Source organism: Arvicanthis niloticus, chromosome X (genome assembly GCF_011762505.2).
Source record: "Arvicanthis niloticus isolate mArvNil1 chromosome X, mArvNil1.pat.X, whole genome shotgun sequence".
Lineage (NCBI taxonomy): Eukaryota > Metazoa > Chordata > Mammalia > Rodentia > Muridae > Arvicanthis > Arvicanthis niloticus.
In genome coordinates this window covers 36,602,383-36,613,906 of record NC_047679.1, presented here as the reverse complement: position 1 = coordinate 36,613,906, position 11,524 = coordinate 36,602,383, and the positions used below count along the sequence as shown (strand labels likewise).

Genomic DNA, 11,524 nt, shown 5'->3' with positions numbered 1-11,524 from the left:
AGTAGTCAACATCTGACATAGGTAAACTTCCAATGAAGAAGGCAAACCTGCTATTTGGTTCTAAGTAAGGCTCCTAAGCATTGAGATCACCACACTACACACACACACACACACACACACACACACACACACACTTCCATGGTGTTTAGTTCCTGCCCTTGGCCTAGAGAATTTTCAAATAAGCAGGGGCCTTACAGTTTTAGTCTTGGGAACAGGTTTTCTTTTCTTTAGACACACCAAAAGAGGGCACCAAATCATATTACAAATGGTTGGAGCCACCATGTGGTTGCTGGGAATTGAACTCAGGACCTCTGGAAGAAAAGACTGTGCTCTTAACCGCTGAGCCATCTCTCCTGCCCTGGTTTTTTTTTTTTTTTTTTTTTTTTTTTGTTGTTGTTCTTTAAAATTTTCATGGAATTTTGATCATATTCAAAATTCCAGACTTTCCCCAACTTTTCTTATATCCAACCCACTTTTATCCTTACTCAACTTGTTTTGTTTAGCCTATTCTGTACTATTTGTACTTCCCATGTAGTTTTCAGTGTGTGTGGCCATCCACCAGAGCGTGGTCAACCTACCAAGTACTATTTCCTTAAAGAAAATTTAATTTCCCCATACCATCAGCTATCATTTGTTTGTAGTTCCTCAGCTACAAATAGAAATTCATACACAAGTTTAGGGGAAAAATATTTGTTATGGCATAGAATGTGGCTTAAGCTTGTCAAATTCCATGTTGATCATACTTGTGGAGATTATGGAACTTTTAATTTAGAAAAGTACTAGGTACTACAGAGCCAAATATGTGTCTACTCTACACTCTGATAATTCCATGTTGAGTTGGCTAGCACTCAGCAGGTCTTTTATTTTCCCATATCAGGTCTTCCCTGTGAACCTTTATAACATCATTTTCACAAGTCTGTTGGAAGTGGCTTTAATCATCATGACTATAACTGACTTTACTAGCTGATTACCCTCACAGTCTCCCTTTCTCATTGTTGCCTTCTGTCTATGCAGTCGCCATGTCACAATCTTCAGAAGAATGTGCATCTGACCAAAGCCAGACCTATGAAGAGACCCAAAAACTACAGGTTGCAGCAGCCTCCATCAATGTTGAGGAGCCATGTTCCTCATCTAATCTTATGGCTAGTCTGAAGGGCCAGAGCAGTGAGGAGACCCAGGTGTCCAAGGATGTGAAGGAACCATGTTCTTCCTCTCAACTTCTTATGGCTATCAACCAGGAAGATCCTGCAGATGAGACACCCAGTACTTCTAGAGGTCTTCAGCATCCCTCTTCCTCTTCAAGCAAATCTGCCGAGGGTCTGGGTAACCAAGAAGTGCAGGGTAACCCAGTCATTCCACCAGGTCAACCAAATACCATGGAATTACCTGTGATGACTGTAGATGGGAAAGTTGATTTCTTGGTGAATTACATGCTGTACAAGTATCAGATGAAAGAGATGATGAGCATGGATGATATAATGAGACTCGTTATCAGAGAAGATGTAAATCATTTTCATGAAATCCTCATGAGAGCTTCTGAACGCATAGAGTTGGTCTTTGGCCTAGAAGTGAAGGAAGTAGATCCTGTCAACCACTTCTATGCTCTCTTTATCAAATTAGGTCTCACCTATGATGGGATGCGTGATGATGAGTATAGCTTTCCTAAGACTGGCCTTCTGATAGTCATCCTTGGTATAGTCTTCATGAAGGGGAACCGTGCCACTGAAGAAGAGATTTGGGAAGTATTGAATCCAATGGGTATCTATGCTGGCATGAACCATTTAATCTTTGGTGACCCTAGAGAGCTGATAACTGGTGAGTTTGTGAGGGAGCAATACCTGGCATACCAGCCAATAGCCAATAGTGATCCCATGCAGTATGAATATGTGTGGGGGTTACGAGCTAAAGCTGAAACTAGTAAGATGAAAGTGTTAGAGTTTGTGGCCAAAGTTCATGGGTCACACCCTACTGCATTCCCTTCTGAGTATGAAGAGGCTCTGATAGAAGAAGAAGAGAGAACCCTTGTCATGATATTACAGCAAGCTGGCCCAAGTTCTGCTCCTGGTGAAAGTTCTAGTGACACGAGCAGCAACTTCTCTCACATCTAGTACAATCAGAGATAAATTACTTCTGTATTATTTGCAGAGAATTTTTAGAGTTGAGGGGGAAAAAGTAGGACCTAGGTCAATATAGAAAGAAGGGAGAGTCTTAGCTGTAGAATATTAATTTGTATAAGAATCATGGCATTTTTCTCTCTTTGTTTACCCTTTATATTTGAATGTACTTGATCATAGAAGCATTGTTGCTTAGTTTCAAAAATCTCTACTTAATACCATTCACAAATTTAATAATAAGAGCTGTGTCAGATCATAAAACTAATTGGAAAATAATCCCATCTATCTGTACAATTATCTGGGGTAGTAAAACATGTGTTTCCTAAGCTTCTATCTTTTACACAACTTTGTTGTAATTATTTTCGTTGTACCTTTCCATTTCTAAGTAAAATTACATGCTTTTTGTGGAGTTGTTGACTTTATAGTTGCCAAGGGTAATAAAATTCAGGAAACTTTTGTGCTCTCTTTATTACCTAAACCTTATTTGAACATTTATTATTTTTGATAATGATTTTACTTTACCCAGGGTTCTAGATTAAACAACCTGTAATCTGTTCTCTTATAAATGTATTGATTACAGCAGTATATCTTCTAATAGGTTAAAGACAAATGAAACCTACTATTTATAGTTAAATCAATACTTATGATCCTGTTAAATGTAAATGTCTTGAAAGAGGAAAATGTAGCTGTGGTCATGTGAATTTCCTCAGAGTGTTAATTTAAGTTTTGAGGTAGAAAGAATTATGGTCTAGTAATACTTGAACTTGCTACACCCAACAGCTGACATCCAAAACTTGAATGTAAAACTCTCTAACAGTTACTTTGTGATTTTGTTTACTCAGAACCAATTTTTATGCAGAGAGAGTTGAAAGTGTTCATCTCTGACCCCTGCCTCTATGCAGTTTAATGTTGATAATAAATTAAGGCTTATTTGCAAACAATATTGAGGATATTTTTATAGGTAACAGTAAGAGAATCAGAAGGCATAGGATTACCCAGTATATTACTCACTGGGTTACTCAGAAGCACTCATTACCCAGGAGGGGTGAAGTCAAAAAGTATGCTGGTTAAGAGAGATTTTTAAATAGAGTATCTTTTGTATAATTTGAATCATATATACTTAATATTTTAATAAAGATAGAACTAATGAAAATATTTCTGATTTAGATAAAGGTGAAGAGTTGCTCCTTATCAAAATTGTAGGAATTTTTATATCATTAAGAATAAACCCATGGCCGAGAAGCACCTAAAGAAATGTTCAATGTTCTTAGTCATCAGGGAAATGCAAGTCAAAGCAACCCTGAGATTTGATCTTACACCAGTCAGAATGGCTAAGATCAAAACTCTGGTGATAGCACATGCTGGCAAGGATGTGGAGAAAGAGGAACACTTCTCCATTGTTGGTGGGATTAAAAGCTGGTACAACCACTCTGGAAATCAGTCTGGCGGTTCCTCAGAAAATTTGACATAGCATTACCTGAGGACCCAGCTATACCACTCCTGGGCATATACACAGAAGATGCTCCAACATATGACAAGGACATATGCTCCACTATGTTCATAGCAGCCTTATTTATAATAGCCAGAAACTGGAAAGAACCCAGATGTCCTTCAATAGAAGATACAGAAAATGTGGTACATTTACACAATGGAATACTACTCAGCTATTAAAAACAATGAATTCGAGAAATTCTTAGGTAACTGGATGGAACTAGAAAATGTCATCCTAAGTGAGGTAACCCAGTCACAAATGAACACACACTGATAATTGGATATTAGCCCAAAAGCTTGGAATAGCCAAGACTCAACTCACAGACCACATGAAGCTCTTGAACAAGAAAGACCAAAGTGGGGGTGCTTTGGTCCTTCTTAGAAAGAATAAAAAAATCCTCATGGGAGCAAATATGGAGACAAAATGTGGGACAGGAAATGAAGGAGGGGCCATCCAGAGACTCCTCCACCTGGGTATCCATCCCTTGTACAGTCACCAAAGGTAGACACTGATGTGGATGCCAGGAAGTGCATGGTGACAGAAGCCTGATATAGCTGTCTCCTTAGAGATCTGCCAGAGCCTGACATATTCAGAGGCAGATGCTCACAGCTAACCATTGAACTGATCATGGGGTTCCCAATGAAGGAGTTACAGAGAAGACTGAAGGAGCTGAAAGGGTTTGTGGCCCCCATGAGGAGAGCAACAATACCAACCAACTAGAGCTCCCAGGGTCTGAACCACCAGCCTGGGAGCACATAGGGAGGAACCCATGGCTCAAGCTCTATATGTAGGGAGAATGGCATTGTCAGGCATAGGTGGGAGAGGAAGTCCTTGGTCCAGTGAAGGCTGAACGCCCCAGTGTGGTGGAATTCGTGGGTGGGGAGGTGGGAGTGGGAGGGTGGGTGGGGGCACATTCTCATAGATTCGTGAGTAGGGGGAATGGGATAGGGGGTTCCTGGAGGTGGGGAAATGGGGAAAGGGGCTCACATCTGAAATGTAAATAAAATAGTCAATAAAAAAAGAATAAACCCATTTCTACATTTTAAAAGAGAACCATCACCCAGGAGAAAATTACTGAGGTTTACTTGTTTAGTATTGTTTTGGTTTCTCTAAGGTTCCATTTTTTATAGAACTCATGTTCAGTGGGATATGTTGATTATTTTAAAAATTACATATTCTCAACTTACATTAGGGTCACTGGTCAAAATAATTACAATAATACCTGCAATTTATTAAATACCTCTAGTATATCAACCACTGTGACTGAGGCTTTCATAATGCCCTTTTCTATGTGTGAGGAGCCGTATTCGCCATTAAAAGATGGCGCAGGCTTCTGCTTCCTGGTTCTTCAGGGAAGCTTTACTTGAGAATGCGCCTGCGCATGGCGCGAAAACCGAGTATGACAATTGGATGAAAGATTTGAGCCAATGAGGGATCTGCACGTCTCCCAAATCTCTATTTAAGCAGCGGGCTTTCTGAGCTCGTAGTCCTTCCCTCCACCTCACCACCTTGAAGAGCTGTTCAATAAATGCTGTCAGAAGAATCCTGAGTGTGGCGTTCTCCTTATCGGCGAGGCTGTGCGCTACATCTATGTAGTCCTATATGAGAACATTTGTATATATACTTTTTCATCAGTGTGACTGAATATATATATAAGAAACAAGCTATTTCAATCCACTGAAGTGAGGGATGCATGGTAGCTTCACTCTGTCCATGATTGTAGAAACATGAGGCACCTTCTGTTCACATAATTGACAAGAAAGCTGAGAGACATTCCAGTACCATGCCAGGCTATCCTAAAAAGGGCTCTGCTTTAGCCATACAAGTCTCATGTTTGAATGGTTCCACAACTTTTCAAAACCATGTCACTAGACCAGGAGCACATACTCAAAACACAAAACACAAGACAGTATCTTAAATCCAAACCAAGTCAGAATGTATCAGATTCCCTCTTAAATGAAGGGCCTAATACTCATAGTGCTTGGTATGGGAAACAGTTAAGACTAAACCATTGATATTAATTCTTCTAGACCCATTTCTATACTACTTACCCAGTCTTCTGTTTCCTGATTCATTTTTAAACTTTTTATTTTTTGTGAATTTCACACCATGTACCACAAACCTGTTTGGCCTCCAGGCTTCCACCCTTGCAATATTCCACAACAAAAGAAAACAACATTTTTTTTAAACAATAAAATAACACCACAAAAAAAGTAACAACAAAAATAAATACCTTTCCAAGAAAGCTGCAGTCTGTCACTGGCACTACCTTTCTTTGTAAACATCTTTATTTATACATGTTCATTGCAGTGAATCATTGATCTGTTTGAAGGCCTCTGGCTTCTGCTACACCATCAATACTGGTTTCTCAGTAGGATTCCTCTTTTTGTTCTGGGTCATGGAGATAGTGCAGCTTTGAATCTACAGAGCAGGCCTTGCACCTTGCCTGGGCAGCACAGTAGAGCTGGCCCTGGTGGTGATAGCACAAATGATCTGGCTCCAAGGGCATGAGAGAAGGAAAAGCTGCCCCCTCTGTGTGCCCCTGCCAGCTGAAGCACTTGAGGAAACTAGCTGGGGCAGTGCTGGAGAGGTAGGCTTAGTGGTGTAGGTGCAGGAAAGCTGGCAGACTGACCAACTAGGATACCTCCCAGGGCCAGATCCAAGGCTATGAGTTGATCCACCCCAATATCTCCCCCATCTATGAACTGCTGATTCATTTTTCACTGGAGTTCCTCACATTGCATGTTCTAATAAATTGGACCCTGAATCTGAAGTACTTAAACGTAGATGGAAAGAAGATGACAATGATTATTGAACACTATCAACGTATTTCCTCTGGACTTCTTTAACACACAATTCTGTCCTTCATATCACTATTTCTGAGAGCTGAATGTCAAGGAGCTGAATGACAGTTTTGTCTAGATTCAGTTATTTAGTACATTATAATAACATTTTTTTCTTTGTTTAAATTTGTATTTTCTTCTTTCTTTTGTGAGCACTGTCATTAAAATTTGAGTTCAACACACTAGCCAGGAGTTCTCTTCATCCTACTTGGAAGACTTGCAATGTTTCCAGTAGAAGAGGTATCCCCAGAAGTACCCTAAACAGTACTTTTTTCTCTTTTCATTTTTATTTTATTTTTATATTTTATATATTCACTTTACATCCTGCCCACTGCCCCCCTCCTGGTCATCCCCTGGCACAACCCTTCCCCCCATCCCCCATCCCCTTCTCCTCTGAGCTAGTGTCCCTTCCCCCCACTGGATATCTAGCCAACCCTGCCACTTCAAGTCTCTATAAGACTAAGCACATCTTTTCCCAGTGAGGCCAGACAAGGCAGCCCAGCTAGAAGAGCATTCAGGAAACAGCTTTGGGACAGTCCCCTTTCCAGTTGTTCAAGACACACGTGAAGACCAAGCTGTACACCCACTACATATGTGTGGGGAGGCCTAGATCTAGCCTGTGTGTCTTCTTTGATTGGTGGTTCACATTCTGAGAGCACCAAGGTTTCAGGTTAGTTTACTCTGTCTTCTTGTGGAGTTCCTATACTCTTCTGGGCCTGCAATCCTTCCTCCTATTCTTCCATATGAGCCTCCAAGCTCTATTCACTGTTTGGCTGTTTGTGTCTGTATCTGTCAGAATAAGCTGCTGGGTGAAGCCTCTCAGAGGACACACAACATGCTCCTGTCTGCAAGCTTAACAGAGTATCATTAATAGTGTTAGGGATTGGTACTTGCCTATGGGATGGGTCTCAAGTTGGGCTGCTTGTTGGTTGGCCATTCCCTCCGTCTCTGTTCCATTTCCCTTGCCTGTATTACTTGCAGACAGGATAAATTTTGTGTTAAATTTTGTGATGGGTTGGTTTCTCTATCTCTCCACAGGGGTTGCTGTCTGTCTACAGGAGGTGACCTCGTCAGTTTCCATATCACCGAAGTAGTGAGTCACAGCTAAGGTTGTTCCCATTGATTCTTGGGTCCCTCCCTTATCCCAGTTCCTCGAGATGACCCCCCATTCTTCACCCACATCAGTTGCAGATTTCCATTCATTTTCATGGTCACCTAGCCATCTCTCCTGTCCTTCCACACACTTGACCCTGAATCATCCATTCCCCTCCCCAACCCCACTATCTCCCAGTTCCCTCCTTCCATCTGCCTCTTGTGACTATTTTATTTCCCCTTCTGAGATTCATGCTTCCTTGCCTGGGTCTTCCTTCTTTTTAACATCTTTGAGTCTGTTAATGTAACATGGTATCTGTATTTGGTGGCTAATATCTGTTTATAAGTACATATCACACATCTCCTTTGAGACAGGGTTACCTCACTCAGGATGGTATTCTCAAGTTCAATCTATTTACCTGTGAAATTCATGATGTCTTTGTTTTTAATAGCTGAATAGTATTCCATTGTGCAGATGTGCAATTTTCTTTATCCATTCTTCAGATGAGGAACATCTAGATTATTTCCAGTTTCTGGTGCTTATGAATAAAGCTGCTATGAATACAGTTGAGCAAGTATCTTTGTGGTATGATGGAGGATCTTTTGAATATATGCTCAGGAGTAGTATAGCTGGATCATGAGGTAAAACTATTTCCAATTTTCTGAGAAACTGCCAAATTCATTTCCAAAGTATTTGTATAAATTTACACTCCAACCAGCAATGGAGGAGTGTGCCATATTCTTGCCAGCATGTGTTATCTAATTACTAATTACCAATGTTAAATCAAGATCCCATAAACTATCTAAATAGTCCTAGGTATTGGGAGTGTGGTGAAGCTTGATGTTCCTGGTGTGGCTGGCCTCTGTTGGATGTCCTTGGACTGTATGTTTCTGAACCTGCACTTCTCTATGGTTAAGGAGCCTCAGTTCCAATGAAGGTGGGCAGAGAACTGGCAGGAGAATGGATATCCCACTGGTTATAAGGCTGCTCAGAAGAGCTTAGCTTGGCTCAGAGGACTCAGCCACGAAGGAAGATTGGTCATGGAAGGAAAGCTTACCTATATGGTTCAGTAGTCTGACAGAGGTGAAGGAGAGGCAGCAGGAGAGTGGAAGTTCCCCTGGGATAGCAGACTGCTCAGGGCAGTTTGGCTTGGCCCAGAGGGATCAGAGATCAGGGAAGACAGTATATAGTACTCATGATATTTCCATGCCCCCCTAAGCAGTTTGTATTTACTTAAGGGACAAAAACAATTTATTAGGTTACTAAAATTCCCTAGTGAAACAAAGGGTTCAAACACTGATAAGCATACAAAAATAGTTTAATAACTATTCCCCTGGTATTATTCTGAAAGGTAAAATTATAACTAGGAGGATAAAACAATTTAATATTATTAATATTGATATATTCACAGACGTACTTAATTTTAAACTAACTGAAATGAAAAAAATTATTTTGCTGCTAAATTGAAAATCTATGTCTGTGAAGGCCATTCGATTTTATTAAATTTTTTTTAGAGCACTAACAAAATTTCATATAATTTCTGGCACCTGAACCTCTAACACTACTTTCATATTATTCAGTTTGGCATATAAATCTCCAAACCTTTTTAAATGCAGAAAAATTTTATGCAGATATTTTTGTCTTCATGCTATAAAAGTATTCTCCAAAGACTTTCCATGCATGTCAGTCATTAAAATGTATTAACAAAGGAACTGTGCAAAGGGGTAAGTTAATAAAGTATAGTAATATAATATTTTCAAAAGACATATTATAAAGGCACTCAGCTGTATGTCCATATTAACTATATTTTTACAAAGATTATGCATCATAATCAGTCAATTTTGCAGATGCTATTTAGGATATATATGTATATTTAGGATGTGTGTGTGTCTGTGTGTACATGAATGTTTCTTAAGATATATATATATATATATATATATATATATATATATACTCTATATATATGGTATGTATATATTTAGATACTTATATATGGATATATATATGGATATATACACACATATATATATAAATTGAGCATTCAAATTTGGGTGAATTGGTAAATATGATTATTAAAATTCTAGGAACTTAGTTCATATACACATATCATCTTAAAGAAAATGAGAAAAATCCAGTTCCTATACTTTTAATAATCCTCTTTGTCAATTCAAAATTGAATATCCAGATTGTGTGTTCCAGATCTGAAAAAGAATATCATTCAATTCAAATACACATTGTGAGCACATTATTTTCATACATTAATTTTACTCTTAGAATGATGTGATAAAAGCCAGATCAAATGTCATAATTGTAAATGTAGAAAGAATTATATTAAGCAAAGAATAGCTTTCTTTATTATATGTAACAGTGAGGAAGCAATAGCCTTATTCTCCATTCTTTAAAAGAACACCAAAACTTTTGCTTTTTTGGAAATGGGAACCATAAATAATTATTCCAAATACCAAATAAGGCCTAGAGAAAAGGCAGTATGTTATGAAATGTAGTTGGATAAAAACAAATCAAATGTGCGTTAGAAGGAGATATATATTAAGGAAACCCACATTGAACATTTTCTGTGATTAAAATAAGAAATACTTGGCACAGAACAATTGTAACAGAAGTAGACTGAACACTAATACTATATAGCTAAAAACATATTTTTATAATGGTCAGTACAAACTCATCCCCTAAAGCCTATGTATAAACTGGTGAAAGAGAAGCAATAAACAAATACAACCACAATTATGGAGGTTCTGAAGGCGAGGCTCTGAATTACAAAAAACTCATATTTCTCAGAAATATTTGGTGGAAACCAAAGAAAGCTTTGCAATCGACTTAATTGAAATCAAGCTCTCTGCCAAACACACTTAGAAAGTGAACATAGGATTTGTTTTCCTTCTTCCAGATTCAAAATAAGTGGTCTTCAGATATAAAAAAACTAGCATAATTTACTAATGAAAACAAATTACTGGCATTTTTATGTTTAAATATAACTGCGGTTTTACTTATTGATTTATTTTAAGTCTTTGAAATTTTTACATAATGTAAATTTAATCATATTGAGCCCCTCTCCACTCTTCTCAGATACAACCTAACAAGGAAACTTTGTGACTTTATTTGGAAAAAATACCAAGGACAATGCATAGAACATAGAGAAGTTCATTTGGTACCTATAAGAAGCTTTCACTCCTGTGTTATGTGTCTCTTTTCACTTCTGATTTTGGTTTTTGTATACTGTCTCTCTTTTAGTTAGTTTGGCTAAGGGCTTGTTAATCTTGATTTTCTCAAAGATCCATATCCTGTTTTTATTCATTATTTTAAGTATTATTATCTAATTTGACCCTTGATTTTGATTATTTCCCATTCTATACTCTTCTTTGGTGTGTTTACTTCTTTTTTCCCTAGTGTTTGCAGTTGTACTTTTAAATTGCTAGTATGAGAAATCTCTAATTTCTTTATGCAGGCACTTTAGTGCTATGAATTTTCTTCTTACCACTGCTTTCATTGTGCCCCATAATGTTGGGTAGTTTGTACCTTCATTTTCATTGAATTCTAGAAAATCTTTGATTTCTTTTATTTCCCCCTGATCAGAGATCATTGAATAGAGAGAATGTTGTTCAGTTTCCATGAGTGTGTTGGCTTTGTGTTGTTTTTGCTGTTGTTGAAGTCCAGCTTTAATCTATGCTGTCCTGATGAGATACAAGGAGTTATCTCAGTTTTCTTAATATCAGTTGAAGCTTGCTTTGTGATTGAGTTTACGGTCAACATCAGCAAAGGTTCTGTGTGGTTCTGAGAAGAAGGTATATTCTTATTACTTTGGGTAAAAAGTTCTATACACACCTTTTAGGCCCATTTGATTCATGTCAGTTGGTTTCATTATTTCACTGTTTAGTTCTTTTTCTGGATGACCTGTTGGTTGATACAAGTGGGGTATTGAAGTCTCCCATTATTAATGTGTGTGTTTCTTGTGTGTTTTAAGTTT

General features: G+C 38.2%; 1 protein-coding gene across 1 annotated transcript; it reads left to right on the top strand.

Annotated features, from left to right (window-relative positions):
• The first annotated feature begins 1,019 nt into the window (after positions 1–1,019).
• On the top strand, positions 1,020–2,108 carry LOC117695251 (melanoma-associated antigen B16). The gene has a single exon (XM_034486100.2). The coding sequence runs from the start codon at positions 1,020–1,022 to the stop codon at positions 2,106–2,108; it is 1,089 nt and encodes a 362-aa protein (XP_034341991.1).
• Positions 2,109–11,524: the final 9,416 nt, after the last annotated feature.